The 18,296-nt window shown below is 37.1% G+C and overlaps 1 protein-coding gene across 2 annotated transcripts in view; it reads right to left on the reverse strand.

Moving 5' to 3' along the window:
• The window catches only part of CYTH3 (cytohesin 3), a 142,419-nt gene extending 124,450 nt beyond the window's left edge, over nt 1-17,969 (reverse strand). Inside the window, exon 1 of one of the 2 annotated variants that reach the window (XM_043975488.1) lies at nt 17,704-17,969. In XM_043975488.1, coding sequence (XP_043831423.1) covers nt 17,704-17,749 — 46 coding nt within the window. In that variant the 5' untranslated portion in view covers nt 17,750-17,969. Of the gene's footprint in view, nt 1-17,571; nt 17,651-17,703 lie in introns of those variants that run through there. The other variant, XM_043975489.1, reaches the window with a different exon arrangement.
• Nucleotides 17,970-18,296: the final 327 nt, after the last annotated feature.

The following is an 18,296-nucleotide window of genomic DNA, read 5'->3' on the forward strand; positions in this document are numbered from 1 at the left end:
GGACATAAATGTGGTCTGAGAATATAATCCAAGATTAGGGTCCAGGAGAAGGTTTCCTCCCATGTATGCTGACAGTGCATATTGCTATGTTCTTTGGTTCATAAAGGGGGAACTAGGGTGAGTGAGTATAATAAAACCTGAAAAAAATGGTTTGTTGAAACTGGGTGGTCCCTATAAACACATTTCAACAAAAACCAAAACAAAAACCTTTTCTTTTTTATAGCATGATATTGCTATAACATAAAAAACTGCTCCCAAAAGATTTGCTTCCTAATAGTTTCTTCCCTCCCAATCTCAGTCACTTAGCAAAAAGACAGCTATCTTGGTAAATGATTAAAAATGACACAAGAAAATATGTACACTATCCCCACCATTTTTACCTACACCTTACCCTGTTCCATAACCATTTGGAATAACTTGACCCTAATAAGTTTAACATCCCCCCTTTTTTTTTTTTTTTTTGGTGGGGCAATGAGGGTTAAGTGACTTGTCCTAGGGTCACACAGCTAGTGTCAAGTGACTGAGGCCAGATTTGAACTCAGTTCCTCCTGAAATACCATGACTGGTGCTTTACCCATCTGCGCCACCTAACTGCCTTATTTTCATCTACTCTTAATGAAAAATTATACTCTTAGGCAGCCATAGTAGGCCTGGAATCAGAAAGACCTAAATTCACCCCTAAGGCAAGTCTCTTACCCTGTTTGCCTCAACTTCCTCAACTGTAAAATGGGGAACAATACTAGACACCCACCTCCTGGGATTTTTGTGAGGATCAAGTGAGATAATATTTGTAAGGGTTTTAGCACACCTGAAAGATAGTAAGTACTTAATAAATGCTTGTTTCCTTTCTTTCCTTAACTAAATACTTCAACTAATAAATCCCCAATTTCTGATGATAAATAAAACTGTATAGATACTTTACATAGATACAATCTTACTTGAAAATTAACAACCTCCTCACCCTTCAAACTCGTTATTATTACAGTTACAAGGAATTCTGGAGCTCTGGGACTGAGGGTATAGTAAGGGAAACAATTTGTCAATCCATTCTTTTTTAAACAGGACTTTTTTGTTTAAAAAAGATAAATAAATAACTGGAAGAAAGTCATCTTAAAAGTTATGAGATATTTCTGATTTCAAAACTAGTTTCAATTTTTTTTATTCAGATTAATCAGTTCTCAAGTAATTATCTAACATGTTTTGATTGCTGTGATCCTAAATATATCAATTGGTGTTAACCTTGCACCACATAAACCCAACAAGATCACTTGTAAATTCAGCCTGAGATTTCAAGGGAAATTTGCCTACAAAATTCCAACTAAAAAGGAAGAATAAAATCAGCAGATTACTAAAGGGCTGTACAATTTCTTCACATGAGCATACTCCTTTCAAATAGTTCCCTAAACCGGATGTCTGGCTGCAATTACAAGAAACCTGAGAATCTGGCCCCTTAACATAAAACAAGCACAAAATGTTTCTAAGACAAAACAAGTACATGGAATAACTAGCTTTTTAATTATATTAATCACCAAAATCATGTTAAAAGTGTATGATTCATCTTCAGTTAAAAGAATCATGGAAAACTAGAATGAACCTTATACTTTATATCATCATTTCTAACTACCTCACCTTCAGATAAGGAAACTGAGGCCCAGAAGGATTAAGTGACTTGCCCAGAGACCCTTAGCAAATAAAAGCCTGAGCTGAAATTTTAACCCAAATCTTCAGAAATTCAAATCCAGCACTGTATTCGTTATACCACACTTCTCCTAACACTTGAGTCTTGATAAAAGAATTTTATGGTAAATATGTTACTGGAATGTTTTTTTAAATCTTTTTTAACTAATCCACTACTTCCATTCTTTCTATGAACTTTCTCTATTGTTTATAGATAAAGACACTTTTGAACTAATTTAAGAAAAGTGAACCTGTGCTTTCTTATTTAGAGTCCCAGATACAGCCAACTTTGGACACTGTTTTCCTTCCTTTGATGTTAATAAAGCAGCATTTCAGGTCCAGTGGGACTTTTTGCTTTTCATAAGTTGTATCTTCTGCTTCCCATTCTAAACAGTGGGGTGTGTGTGTGTGTGTGTGTGTGTGTGTGTGTGTGTGTGTGTGTGCATAGGTGTGTATGCGTGTGTATGTATGTATATACATACACATATATACAAGTATGTATGTGTGTACATATACACGCATACATACATATACATACATGTATATATATATATAATCTTACTAAAGGAAAGATGATAATCAAATGACCAATGGAATCACAAAATGTTGGAGCTGGAAGGGATTTCAGAAATCATATTACTTAGCACCTTAATTTTGTGGATGAGGCATATCAGAGAGATGGGGTGACTTGCCCACGGTCATACAACTAGTAAGTGATGAAGTCAGAACTTGAACCTAGGTCTCCTGATTCTTAGTCCAATGTTCTTTTACTAAACCACAATAACAAACAAAATAAGTATTTCAGGAAGAGATTTAAATCAGAGGTTTGAAATGGAGACTACTTCCTGTAGCTTTTTATTACATACTTTTAAAGAGTGTCATTTTTTTCCCACCCTGCCCTTTCCTTTATTAAATTTTCATACAATGTCTTTGGTTTGACTACCACCGGACATGTGAACAACAACAAAAAGTTACAGCTGGATCCTGTATTAGTCCCAGCTGAAGCTTAAATTGCATTTTCAAAAATCCAATAGGAAAGTGTAAGGAGAGGGAGGAAGAGAAAGGAAGAACTTTTTTCCTTAGAGATTTAAGACTTGTTCTTCATCCAAGGATATGCCAGAAACATTTGTCTTTTGTACTATGTAAATGCATTTTCTCAACTGAATTTTTAGCTCTGAACATTCATTTTGTAAAATGCATTTGCAAAATTTTAAAATAAAACCTTTACTACATAAAGCTAGAAAACTAATCATTTCCATATGGGTTAAAGTCTAACATACCATTGTGAATATCCCTTCCAAATTCACCCACCCACATACTCCACTGACATTTGAGCTTTAAAAGTAACTCCTTTTAGTTCTTGGTTTGAGCCATTCTTCCCACAAAATATTAGAAACGAATATAACTTCTTGGATCCAGGTAAAAGATTCAAAGAGGATCTATGGTTTTTAAATAAAAAGCAACAAAATGAAATAACACAGCACTAATCTATTCTACTTGTACATTTAATTGCTTCCCCCAAAAAACTCACATCTAATCAATATCTCCAAAAACCACTCATTCAGAAAATTATAAACACAAAACGCCTCTAAACTTATTCTGCATAGCATGTGACAAAAGAACTGCAGGTACTTATTTTAAACACTACATATAAATGCTGGCTCAAGAAAAAAAAAAAAGCACTGTGTGGACTCAAATATTTAATGAGACTAGTATATATACCCCCCAGAAAGTCATTTGAATACAACCAGAGTAAGTACTCCTTCTCTAAGTTCCAGATATTCTCTCTGGCTGTCCTCCATGTCCGGAACACTCTCCCTACTGCACTCCGACCACTGGCCTCCCTGGTTTTTAAGTCCCAATTATAATCTCACCTTCTACAAACCCTGTAAATTCCAGTGCCCTTCCCTGTGTTAATTGCTTCCTATTTATCCTGTATATAGTTTGCATTGTATGTATTTGTTTGTATGTTGTCTCCTGCATTAGACTATAAACTCCTTGAGGGCAATGCCTGTGTTTTGCCTCTTTCCATATCCCTAGGACTTAGCACAATGCTTGGCACATAGTAGGTGCTTAATAAATGTTTACTGATTAAATGTTTATTGATTAATTTAAATCTTCACTTTTCTGTACCAAAGGCAATTAGAATAATCGAAGCATCAACCATGCTGCTTTCAAAGGCTAACCTTAGAAAAAAAACAAAAACAAAACAGATAATTTTGACAAAGTATCCCTTTCTAGAGGTAAAAAACAAAACAAAACAAACAAACAAAAAACTTAGTAGATTTAGCCCATCTAAAGAACCAAGGCTATTTAAGAAAATGGAGTCCTCACTAGTAACATTCATTCCTCCAACAGAATCACCATGTGAAGAGCAGTAAGTTAAAAAATGGGGGAAAGTTTGCTACAGTACTGAAAAGTGAAAATATTTATACCACTGATGTTATTATTGTACCATCTGTCTGTTGGATACCTCTACCTGGTAGTCATGCCCAACACTCTTAAACTCAATTTGTGCAAAATTGAACAAATAATCTATCTCCAAACCTGCACCTTCTCCTAACTTTCCTATTTGTGCTGATGCCCTTATCATTCTCCTAGTTTCCAAGACCCAAAATCGGTCATTCATCTTTAATTGTGCCTTCACCCCAACCATCCACATCTAATCAGTTGTTAAATCTCATCAATTTTAGCTCTAAAAATCTCTCAAATTTATCTCTTCCTTTCTACTCCCAATCCACCACCCTAGTTATACATTTGTTGCCTTTCATTTAGAATATTACAGTAGTCTCCTAACAGGTCTCCATGCCTGTTTTCCCTTTCATATATCCTTCATCTCTCCCAAGTAATTCTTCCTAATACATAAGTCTTATCCAATCTAATTTTCTATCCTAATTTCACATTCTCTTGGCACACACTGCATTCCAGGTAGATTACTAGTTTTTTTCCTTGTCCTCTCTCACCTCTGCCCAGTTGTACACACCATTCTGATGTCTAGAAAAGACTCCCACTACATTGCCATCTTATTGAAGTCCTTTCCTTCCTTCAAAGCCTACCTCCTCCATGAATCCTTCTCTAATTTCCCCAACTACAAAAGCTCTATTTGATCTCACCTCATGAAGTTATCTCATTCTAACTTGTATTATAATTATGTGTTTGTCCACAGATCTCATCTTTATTTCTACTACTTTTTTTTTGTACTTCTGTGGATCTATAATCTTATCAATGTGGCTATTACAATAGTGTAGACTACAATACATCCACACTTTTTCCTCCTATGAAACCTGATATTGTCTACATCCTCCCATAAATAACTTATAGAGGTACACTAATCATGCTGGACACATTCTTCTAGATATCCTAACATAGTATGGTTATCACTGGCATGTGTGAGAAGTCCGAAATTTCATCATATTACTGGTCCACCTCTTTTTCCAACCATATTGCTTTATGATAATAACCCTTATGCTACTTCTTCTTTGTAATTCTTCATTAATAATACACTATATCCTAATCCTACCTATTTCTTTCTCATGTCCTTTTGGTATATAGTTATTATCATAAAAATTTTATAGATTTGAAAAAGCAGGTATGTAGGTTGGCAGTTTTAAATATTTTCTTGATCACCTTTATTAATACTATGCTTATTGTGTCTATGATTTTTCCATGTATTTGATATCCTCTCTTTTTTTCTTTCAGCTACCTTAAGGAATAATCCCTAAATGCCCTTGAATGTGCTGCTTCCAGTTTGAACCTCCCCTGTGTATGTGTATGTGTATATGTGTTTGTGTCTGTCTGTGTACATGTACATAGAGACACAAACATACATATGTGAGTTCGTGTACATATACATAGATGTGTAAATATATGCATATACACATAAGTGTGTGTGTCTGTGTAGTCCAACTGCTCTTGCTGTCTTGTTTTTCTTTAGTGCCATTTGTACTTCTTCATGCAGTACCCTTGGGACTATGATAGTAGAGTTCTAAAATGTTGGTTATACTGTTATGTTTGTTATAAAAATCTTGATAGATATTTTCCAGGTGCCATATGTTTGTTGTCCTTCCAGTTTTACCCTTAAGTGTTCTTGGGATGAGCTGGCCTAATTGAGTCTCTCTACAAACTTGTTTTTTACTTCATTGCTTCTTGATATTTTATGAGACAATATTTCTCATCATCTCTCACTGCCCTCCATCCCTAAGGTTTTATAAATGAGTATATATTCTAAACCAAGCTGTACTTGGCTATCATAGAACTTCATTTGTAAAGTGTTTGCTGACTAAGCTAATGTCCTTGTTCCTTTGTTCTTCTTATAGCAAAGACCTCATTTAAGCCTCATTAATAACAATAGCTAACATTTATATAGTAAGCTATGTGCCCCATACTGTGCTAAGCTCTTTATAATCATTATCTTATCCAATTGTCAAAATAACCCTGAGAGGTTTATTATTCCCATTTTACAGATGAGAAAAGAGGAAATTGAGGTAAACAGAGGTTACATAACTTTCCCAGGGACACACAGCTAGTAAGTATTTGAGGCCTGATTTGAACTCAGATTTTAGTGATTTCATGCCTGGTGCTCTATTCACTGGGTCACCCACCTGCCCTCCTTAGGAAATGTTTTTAGTCTGTGTCAGTATCTGTTATGTTATCCATTTCGGTGTCAACAAATTATTTGAATAGGTCGGGTTGTTTGAACAGGTCAGGTTGGAGTTACCTCAATGCTGATAGATATCTTCTCATTTTTTTTTTCATTTTAATTTGGTATTGATTTTTATCTTAGCTTTAAGAAATCTGTTTTCTTAACCAACTCCCTCATTTTACTAATGAGAAAACTGAGACCCAGAGAGATCAAGTAAATTTCCCACGGTCAAATAACTAGTGAGTGGCAAAGAAAGAATCTTAATTCAGTTCCTCTGACTCCAAATCTACTTTTCCATAGCCAGTCTATTTCCTGTCTGTTAGACTCTGTTCAGCTTCACTTTTTGTGATGTTATTTGATGCTCAGGACATCCAGTACCTCCCAATTCTCTTCTAAAAGAAAGTATTTATAATAAATAGACATGAAGCTTCAGTAACACCTATAAGCCATCTTACTCTTGAACCATGTTTTACAATATTTTTTTCACTATCCTTCCTTATGCCCACTTTTGTATTAAAGTCATCCAGTATTATTAAAGTATATGTTAGGCATACCTACTTCTACTCTATTAATGGTAATTAATAACTACTATTATTTTGTGAAGTATACAAAGATCTTTGCATACAGTATCTCTTTTTGTTGTTGTTGTTTTGTTTGTTTGTTTGTTTTTGCAGGGCAGTGAGGGTTAAGTGACTTGCCCAGGGTCACACAGCTAGTAAGTGTCAAGTGTCTGAGGCCGGATTTGAACTCAGGTACTCCGGAATCCAGGACCGGTGATTAATCCACTGCACCACCTAGCTGCCCCCTACAGTATCTCTTTTAATCAATTTACAACCTTGCCCTATAAAGTAGGTGCTATAGATATTGTTATTCAAATTCTACAGATAAGGAAATTGAGCATCAAAAAGAGTAAATGATTGACCCATGGTCAATGGCATGATTTGAAATTAGGTCTTTCCTGAATCAAAATTTGGTGTTCCTTGAGAGCAAATATTCAGCCCTTTTTGTCCATCATTGTGCCTCCAGGAGCTACGTCTATGCCTAGCACATGGTAGGTGCATAATAAATGTTGTAGAAACCAATTCAATAAACATTTATTAAGTGCCAACTTTATACAAGGCACTGGAGCTACAAAGTAAAAACAAAATATCCCAGGCTTCAAGGAGCTTTCATTTTTACTTCAAAGACACTATATGTACACCAATAAGTATAATAAAAGGTAATTTTAGGGAAAAGAGAGCACTAACAAATGGGAAAATCAGGAAGGCTTCATGGCAGATATAGCACCTGAGGTGATCTTGGAAGGAAGAATCCTGAGACATGGAAACAAGTCAGGAGTAAATTCCAGGCATGGCAAATAGCCTGTGCAAATGTACAGAGGTAGAAGATGGAATTTCAGGGTCTGAGAATAATTTGGCTAGAATTTAGAGCACACAAAAGGAAATAGTTCAAAATAAGCAGACCTTAGTTCAAATCTAACCTCAGATGATTATCAGCTGTATGATTCTGCACAAGTCATTTAACCTCTGGATGCCTCAGTTTCTTCATCTGTAAAACGGGGATAATAATACCACCTATCTCACAGAGTTATTGTGAGGATCACATGAAATCATATTTTTAAGTGTTTTGTAAACCTAAAAGTGTTGTATAAATGCTAGCTATTATAAAAATAATAAATAAATAAATAAATCTCAAAAGGTAAGTTACAGCCAGATCTTGGAGGACCTTAAGTGTCAGATTGAGAATTCTGTTATTATCCCAGAAGTAACAGGGGAACCAACGATGGTTTCTGAGCAGAGTATGAAATAATTAAACCTGTGCTTTAATAATATTATTTTGGCAGCTGTATAGAAGAGCAATAGGAAAGGGAAGAGAATAGAAGCAGAGAGAACAATTAGAAGGCTATTACAGTACTCTAGTTAAGATACGCTGAAGAAAAAAAAAGATATACTGAAGGCCTAAAATAGTAGGGTTGACAATATACTGGAGGGAATAGAATAAGTTCAAATGAGAGATGTGACACCTGGACCTTCAGACATATTTAGAGAGATATTTTTGGATATGGAAGATGAAGGAAAGAGAAGAGTCAAAGATGACACTTAGGTAATAAATCTAGGAGACTAGGAGGATGAGGGTGCCCTCATCCAAAATAGGAAAGTTTGGATGAATTGAATAGTATCCCATCTTTTTCAGCTTTCTAATAAACTTAAAAGAATCCTCCCTATGAGGAAGAAATACTTCATTATAAACAATGGAGAGAAAATAAACACTTTAATAAAGTTGTGGTACTGGGGGGAAAGCTCTGGCTCTGGAATGTCCTTTCTCTGACACTTATTACCTCTGTGACCTTGGCCAACTCCCTTCACCTCTCTGGGCCTGTTTCCTCATATGTAAAATAAGAGAATTAGACTAGATGTCCTCTGAGGTTTACTTTTGCTCTAGATCTATGATCTTTATACTTGGATAAGCAGCTGAAGAAAAATGGAAAGCTCATTTGGATGGGAGAGAGAATTGATGGGATAAGAAATTATGTATGAAAGACTCATGTAATGCGAAAAGACACCATGGAAAAGTAATTTTTTGCACCTATAATATTATCCAAGTTACTATGACTGGCCTTTTTACCTATAATAAGTTGAAACTGGATTCATCCTAACAGTCTCTTTCATAACTTAAAAGTCTTTAATTAGAGAAAAAGCTCATCCTGCAAAATCAGTCCCTGAAATTTCCAGGCATCAATCCGGCCTAATATTTCTTGGTAAATAAACTTAAAAGCAATACTAGCTAGGAAAATGAGAATAAAGAATTTCTTCCTTTAGATGTATTCTCAAGAGGGAGCCAAGCAAAATACCTGGTAGTGGAATCAGTGATAAGTCTCCTGAATGAGCATTTCCTTGAGTTACAAGAAGTGGGTGGCCCCTGACAGTAGGATTCTCCCATAAGAATGAAACTGTTGTTTAATATAGTACCAGGCTTTCCAGACAAGTCAGAGAAGGAAGATGATGACACTTTGGCCTAGAGAACTGGCAGAAACATTCACTTCCGAAACAAATATCCTACAGTGAAGTGCAGTTTGCTGCTCACCAGGAACCTTATCACCTGCCAGAAGAGAAAGTGAGGAAAAGTGAAAGACCCAGATTTCTTTGTTGGTTTAGAGGATAGGAGCATGAAAGGATAGCTGATTGAAAAAAAAATGTTTTTAATTAAATGCTGAAGTAGTAGCAGGACTCACATAAAACATTTCAGTTTATATTCTTTCCAATGAAATATACATAGAGGTTTATGTATATGTGTATACATAAAGATCTATTATGCGTATATATCATTAATGTTTCACATGTCTAGTCAAATTAATGAGAATTAGTGAGGCAAAAGAACAATTAGATAAGCCAAATATGGAAGGGATACCAGCAAACTTTCTGGTGGAGGAAAAAAAATTGTGTTCCTTCTGGCTTCTTGTTATCATGAGTGAACATGAACAAGAAAGTATTAATGAACCAAGATGAAGTATATTTAAAGAAAGACTTGACCACAAAAGGGAGGGAAAGAATATCATTTAGGTAACTTTTTAAAAATGTAATAAAAATATTTTATTAGACCCTTATACGGGGGGGATATCATGTAAAAGTTAATAGCTATTCAATCCAATTAAACAATTATTTATTAAGCACCAACTATTTGCAAGGCATTATCCTATGCACATTAAGACAAGGGTTAAAATATGATACCCAACATCAAGGTGCTTATACTGTACTGGCTACACTACACAGATAAATAAATATAATCTGAGGAAGGTGAGAGCACCCCAGGGTTCAGAAAAAGCTTCCCAAAGAAGATATAAATGAGCTATGTCTTGAAGGAATCTAGAAATTTTAAGAGGCAAAGGTGATAGGGGGAGTATATTCCAAGTATAGTGGACTGACTGTATTATTTTAAATGAAAAATCTGAGCTTTATAAAACTTTAGTTTTCCAGGTCCACAGAAAGAACAGGATTATTTTAATGACTCCCTTATCCCAGGAAAATTGAACCTATAAATAACATTATCCACATGGGAGATACCTTTAAGTTAACTTAAAAATACAAATAAATGAGAAAAAGGACTTCGTTTCAGCATTTTTAACGTCCTCATTAATATTTAGTATTTAGTAATTGTTTACTATGTCAAGCACTGTACTAATTGTTGTGAATACAAATAAAGGCAAAAGCAGCGCTAGCCCTCAAGAAGTTTACATCCCAGTGGGGGAAGCAATATGTAAATAAATTGAGCACATACAAGATGCACACAGAAGAAATTGGAGGTAACTTTAGAGGGGAAGGTTCGTGAAGCTGGGAGACCAAGTGCTCATTAAGTCTTCCCTCAAAAAGTCACCTAGGAAATATGAATTCAGTAAGAGAACATGCCAAAATTTTAGTGTGAGACACTAAAAACTTCCATTCTTCCACATTCTAGGACAGAGACTATTTGGAATTGGAAGAAAACTTAGAGGTTACTAAGTCCAATCCTCTCATTTTAAATGAGGAAACTGAAAACCAAAGTTAAGTGACTTGCCCAAAGTCACACAACAACTAAATCTCTTGAAATAGGCATTCAAATTCAGGTCCTCCTGACTAACTCCAATGTTGTATCCACTACATCAGTTGTGTCAAAATCAAACTGAGGGGGCAGCTAGGTGGCGCAGTGGATAAAGCACTGGCCCTGGATTCAGGAGTATCTGAGTTCAAATCCGGACTCAGACATTTGACACTTACTAGCTGTGAGACCCTGGGCAAGTCACTTAACCCCCATTGCCCCACAAAAACAAAAAACAAACAAACAAACGAAAAATCAAACTGAGACTGGTCGCTGAAACCCATATTAACTTAAAAAAACCCACAAATTAACATTTTCTATATTGTACATACATATATAATACACACACACACACACACACACATATTTACATTTTAATCTGGTTTGGGCTGCACTTCAGAGTGGCCATGAGTTTGACATCTTTTCATTACACTGTGCTTCTTCTATATCATGTCTCTGATTTATTCTTATTTGAGTAAATTTAAATCTAATTAATAAAATTTGAAAATTTTACTTTTCAGTTATTCTTCAATTTTTTCTTTACCAAGAACTAAAAAAGTCTTATCTTTAATATTTTTTTGTAATACACCTGTAATACACTTTATCATTATACTTGTTAAATTGTAATGTGTTTTTGCTTTGCAGCAAATGTAAATCTATGCATTTGCTGAATGAGACTCAGCAATTTTTTTACCAAAGGAAAGTACATGTGTGTATATGTTCATATCTGTGTGGATATCAAATAATATGAAAAAATGCCAGTTATCAACAGGATGCTCCAAAAAGGCAACCTAGCTGAATTCCCAAAACTATAAAGACATATGCTTAATAAAGCCTTATTAAATTTTATTTAATGAAAAAATATTCCTAAGTAGCTGTTTTCAGAGGCTGTAGAGATGATATGGTGTTAGGATATATGAAAGAATTCTATTATTTTATCGACTATCTACCATGTTTATGTATACAGCTAGGTACTATAAAAACTAAAACAAAATGAATACTGTTTATTCAAAAAAGAAAATTATGATCCTATTTTATAGTCTCAGAACTGTTTTCTATAGATTATGTTTTCTAAGAATGTGGTTAGGCAGTCTATCAGCTACACTAGTATTTAATGTAACTGTAGAAATAACTAAATGGTTACAGTATTAATGAAACCCCATTATTATCAAATTATGGTTTTAAAGAACCTCTAGAATGTAATATAATAAATGCAACCCAGATGTCCACCAAAAATGAAAACAAGATTGTTTTTATTTTGTAGCAACCAAATAGGTCAACCCATTTCCTTCTTCAGACAATTCTCAGAGGACCACAGACTCCACTCAAAGAGCATGTGTTTTAAATGTAGCTGTCCACAGAAAGAGGAAGTGCTGCTGTCCAAAATAAATGCAGTGTGTTATATTTTCCCATGGAACCCAATTTTAAAGGTGGAGTAAAGCTATGTCTAGAGGATGCCAAACACATATGAAAACTAAAAAATTAATTCAATTATCTAGACATTTGGAAATAATTCACTTAGTCTAATGGATAAAGCACCGAATTTGGTGTCAAGGCTTGGTAAAGTTAAATTCCACAGTCTTCACCTTAACTGAAACAAGTGACAGCCTTTTTCAATAACTAATATTAACCTAAGTACCTACTTATGTTTAGTTCCTTTTCAGTCCAATTTCAAAATATGTTTCATGTTAGTGTAAGAACTAACATGGTAATTAATAATTACAAATAAGACAAACTTGTAGTTTGACTAACATCAAAACTATCTCAGGTTGGAAAGTCACATTTTTTTCCCTCTCACTTTAAAATTTTAAGCAGTTAGTTCAATGGACAGAGCATGGGACTTGCAATTACAAAGATTTTTAGAACAAATTCTCCCCTCCCATACTTAGTAGCTATATAACCCCGGGCAAGTTACTTAGCCTCTTACAACCTCTGTTTACTCATCTGTAAAATGGGGATAGATAATAATAGCATGTACCTCATCTGGCTGTTGTGGAGGTCAAATGAGATTACCTATATAAAAGTACTTTATAAAATCTTAAGAACATATGTGCCTTTGTATTTATTTAGATTATTCATAGTTTTCCTACCATCTCAAAAATATTTAATATATTATAATATCTCAAATTCTTACTATCTATTCTCCTGTTTTCCTTCTACTTTCCTACAGAAGTTTCATAATTTCTAAATTACAAATAGAGAATCATGATTCTTAAAAGTTATGCTTTGCCAGTGTTTTTTTCTAAATAAACCTAGTTACCCCAAAACAACTTATATTGGGAAAATTATAAGTAAAATTAACATACTTTATCACTCATCTTTCATAAATTATTCCTGACCTTACCCATGTTACTCTATAGAGCCGGTTTACTGTCTATATAGTCAGTTGCCAAAAACACAAAATTAGCTCCTATTTAATTATTTATCCCTAATTAAATATTAAAGTCAATATCAATATCAAAATTCTAGCTCCACAATTCAAAATGGAAGCCATTTCCACTAATTTCAAAGAAATTGGAAAAAAAAGAAAAGAAATAAATCCCTAATACTTTCCCTAGATCAGCTCAGTAAAGAGAAATACAATTAACAAAAAGAATTCAGCCAAAGGTTAAGATTCAAATTATATGATCTAGAAAAGATGCTCTATGTAAACACTCAGAAATAAAAACAAGAATAACATCCTCTTTTTAAGAATTTAAAAGAAGCAAAGCACTTTATAATTCTTTTTTGCTCAAAACTTCCTCTTTGAAGACTGAAAAACAGATTATACATACACATTTATATCTTTGCCATATATTCCTTTTCTCTGACACTTTTTCAATTAACAGAACATGGTTGGCAATTTAGTCATACAGATTTATAGTTTAAGGATAGTTCTTGAAAAACAACTGTGAAACAATATGGATCTGAAAATCAACAAAGCCTTTAAGGAATTGAAAAATCCAAAGTACATACCCTTAAATACAGTGAATTGTTTTTACAATTTTGGAATTCCACTCATTACCTCTTCTTTCAAACCTTTCTTCCAATTATTATTTACATCAACCTCACCTTTCCAAATATCACTTAGGAGAAAAAGATAGTAAATGTACAAACCTCAAGGTTTGCTGAATTACAAAAGTATCAAGTCTGTTCAATTTTCAAGGACCTTTAGTCTAAGCATCATTAGCAATGAAGACTTTTTAAGTTCTCCTCCCTAGTTTGACAAAACTAACTCATTCTATGACCAGATAAATTAATCCATCTGCTAAGCAGGAATAAAACTGACCTCCCTTGGAAATAATTGAAAATCCTTTCAAAGTTCAAGGTGGGCTATATTAATGATTCATCATCTCTGACTATGACATCTAAAGCTGTTGTCCCTAAAAACATGACAATTTTTTAAAAGAAAGTCATTAGAAAAAACCACTGCTGGATATACATTAAAACTGTGTCAAGAACTGACTTGAAAGAGAATTTACTTCTAAAATGGGCATGTGCAGAAGTTAAATGTAAGCATATTTAATTTATGGTGTGGCCAGCATATGATTATGATCCAGTCAGTCAATAAAGATTTATCAAGAACCTTCTGTGTTCTAAGCTCTATACAAAGAAAGGCAAAAGACAGTCCTTGCTATTCAGGACCTTGTAGTTTAACAGGAGAGACAAAATGCAAAGAACTATGTACAAACAAGCTATATGTACAGGATAAATTTGAAATAATCACTAGAGGAAAAACATTAGAATTAAGGGGAAAACTCCCTGGAGAAGGTAAAATTTTAGTTGGGATTCAAAGGAAGTCAGGGAAGCCAGTAGGTGGAGATGAGGAGGGGAAGCATCCCAGGCATGGGGGAGAGTCAGTGAAAATGCCTGGAGCTAGAGATGAAGAGTAATGTTTGAGGAACAGCAAGGAGGCCAGTTTCACTGGATCAAAGAAGACATGGCAGGGAATAAGGTATAAGAAGATTGGAAACCTAGAGAAGGGGGAAAGGTCATGAAGGGCTTTACTTTGAAAATATTCTCATGAGGCAGCTAGGTAGTACAGTGGATAAAGCACTGGCCCTGGATACAGGAGGACCTGAGTTCAAATCCGGCCTCAGCCACTTGACACATACTAGCTGTGTGACCCTGGGCAAGTCACTTAACCCTCATTGCCCTGTAAAAAAAAAAAATATCATAATTTAATAAGAACCCTGTATTATAAGGGTGAAAAGGGAAAACATTAAAGGCCTTCTATAACAACATGGAATAAAACTTTTGATGAAACAAATGAGAATCACAGAATGTTGGAGCTGGAAGAGCTGATATCTAGATATCAGATAGTTTTATCCCCTCATTTTACAGTTGAGGAAATTGAAGCTCTGAAAGGCTGACTTCCCCAGTCACATAGGAACTGGCAGAGCCAAACTCTGCATCCACATTTTCAAACTCCAAGTCCATTGTCTTCTCTACTACACTATATTGCCTACAAAAAAGGTTATTTAATTGTATCCAATGACATCTTTAAGACATTCCAAATGACTTCAAAACACACACACACCAATGCATTTTGTTTTAACAATCAACAGCTGAGAGGCAGTGTAGAATAGTGGATAAAGAATCCAACTTGGAGTCAGGAAAATCTAGGTTCACTTCCTGCTTCTGACAGTTACCAGCTGTATGACTATCCCCAAGAATAGATTCTCATCCCCCCCCCCAAAAAAAAAAAGTCATCTACAGTGTGTTTAGGCAGTTTGGCTGTTGCCTGGCTTTCAATTAGATTCCTTCCTCATTAGAGAACTTTTATAAACATACCCACTTGGTGTCACAAAGTTGTCCCTGGTTTTAATTACATGTACTTGAACTCTTGTGACTTATGCCAACAATTTCTCCACCTAATAGCAACATTACTTCCTTCAGCAAACACATTTCCTACATACAGTAAATTCCAGAAGGCACCTTGATTAACTATCTCATTCTAAAATACTAGTGCTAATTATTTCTATAGACAACAGCTAAGAAGCCAGGATTGGTATCAGAAAATAAGCTTCCTAAGCTCCAGAGACTCTGACAATGCAGTATGTTGGGGGGGGGGGGGGAAGGTACCTTGGCTGAAAATATGAAAAAAATGAAGAGTCATACTTTGAAAAAAAATTTTAAGAGAGTCATATTTGAAGGATACTAAACTGCAATGAAAAATTTGTTTTCCTTTCCAGTCTACCTCCTGTAATAAAGGATATAACATCACATACAACAATTCTTTAAAATAAAAGTTGTTCATATAATCTACTTCATACAATTTAGAGAATACCAATTTAATTCAATGATAAACATCAACATAACTATACTACACCATTGGCATTTAAGAGATGACAAAATGATTAATATTTTATTTATGACAAATATACAGTTGCCAGCAATGATCAAGAAGGAGAATTTTAGACATTCTCCCAATAAGAAAAGACAGAGAAATCACTTGGACCATGTCTACCAAATACAACAGACCTACTTTACTATTGTAAGGCAGAGACCAAAACTTATTGTTCCCTTGTCTTGCTTTCAACCTCTCCCGAATGCTGCAGCCCATAGCAGTGATAATTTATTTTCTCCTTTCTATGAAACATTACCTTCTTATTACAGATCAAGTTATCAAGAAATAGTAAGAATGTCCCTGGCAACAAAATCCCCTCCTGCAGTTGTTGTTGGGTTAAGCAGTTTTAATGTCAGTTTCTGACTCAAAGCTTTGGACAACAAACAGTCAGTGCCTTCCTATTTTCCCTTCATTTCATCTTCCCCTTTACCTTGGGGGGGGGGGGGAGAGACAGAGACAGAGACTGACTATATAAAGACAAACTATACAACACTGCCTAAAAACTTATATTTATGTCCCTCGGAGCTTGACAGGCCCCACCCTGCTCTCATAGTCTTGGGAAAAGGAAAGGAAAAGTATCCTCTATGACTAAATAGAAATAAGAAATTTCTCGTGGGAAATACGAGGAGGGATGACTACTAGCTTCCCCCCGAATAGATGGAAGAAATTTGAGTTTTCCTCTGATATCTAGATCCCAACCCAATTTTAAAGACATTCCTCATGGTTCTCCTCCTCCCCCCCCCTCTCCCCCCGCTCCACGGTCTCCTATTTTCACTGCTAACATCTATCCCCGGTCCTTATTGAGAAGCTCCCTTTAGATCCATCTCGATTCCCACAGATCTTTCCTAGAGGTTCCTTCGTTACTGCATCTCCCCAGCTGTGCAATCTTCTTAATGTGGCATCCCTGAGCACCTTCGGTTCACAATCCCCATTAGCTCAAAGGTGCAGACCCCTCCTGCTTTTCCTTGTTTCCCAGACCTCCAGCAGCCTTGTTTGTTTGCTGCTTCTTCTGTTTTTGTCTCCTCCCTCCTTACCCTTCTTTCTACATTCTCCTTCTCCAGACCCCCGCCCCCGCCCCCACCCCCGGTCTCACCTTCCCAGACCCCCCGGCTTCAGCCCCCTGCCCTACTTCCCGTGAGTTCCCAGGTATCTCCTCCGGTCCCCAAGCTACCTCATCTTCAGTCCCCGCAGTCTCCGGAACCCCTCTTCCGCACCTTGCACCTCACCTCCTCAGCCCTCCGGCCCCGTCCCCCCCCGGTGTCCATCCCCGGTCCCCGCGGTCCCTCAATCCCTTCCCACCTGGCCTCAGTCCCTGTCCCTGTCCCCTCGGTCCCCGTGCCTCGGGTCTCACCCTTGGTGCCCTTAGTCATCGTCTCTCGGTCCCCGTCCCTGGTGCCCTCGGTCCCCAGCCTCGGTCCCCTCCCCGGAGGTCCTGGGGGTCGACGCTCCGCCGCCGGGCTCGGGACAGTGCCCGGGCACTCACCGCTGCCTCCGCCGCCTCCGCCGCCGCCTCCTCCTTCTTCATCCATCTTGGGGCTACAACAGCTTCCAGGGAGCCCGAACCCCCGGAGGGCGCGTCGCGGACAGACGCGAGACTGAACGCCGGACCGGGAGCAGCTCCAGGCGGCCAGTTGCCCGCTCCGGACAGCGGTTTGCTCCTGGCTCCCGGCTCCCGGCTCCGGGGTCCCTGGTCCTGGGCTCCTCCAAGCGCAGCCGGCGACGACAACTCACCCCGCGGCCGTCGCCGGCCCCGCCCCGTCTCCCTCCGCCCCGTCTCCCTCCGCCCCTCGCCGCCGCCATCGTCACGTGACCGCGGCCGGGCCGGCCCGCCCAGTGACTGTAGATAGGAGGCGGCTGCGGGGCCGGGCCTGGCGCTGGCGAAGGTCCCGGGAGAGGTTCTGGAGGCTAGGGCGTGAGGCCAAGCCCCAACCCCACATTTTCTGACAGCCCACTAGGAAACGAAGAACTAGATGGTCGGCCGCAGGGCCCTGTCGTGACAAGAGCAATGCCTCCTTTCTCGGTCCTGCTGGGACATGAGCAGCGTCTCCCATCTCAGCCCTATGGTGACAAGATCAA

This window comes from Dromiciops gliroides, chromosome 1, assembly GCF_019393635.1.
Source record: "Dromiciops gliroides isolate mDroGli1 chromosome 1, mDroGli1.pri, whole genome shotgun sequence".
NCBI classification, from domain to species: domain Eukaryota; kingdom Metazoa; phylum Chordata; class Mammalia; order Microbiotheria; family Microbiotheriidae; genus Dromiciops; species Dromiciops gliroides.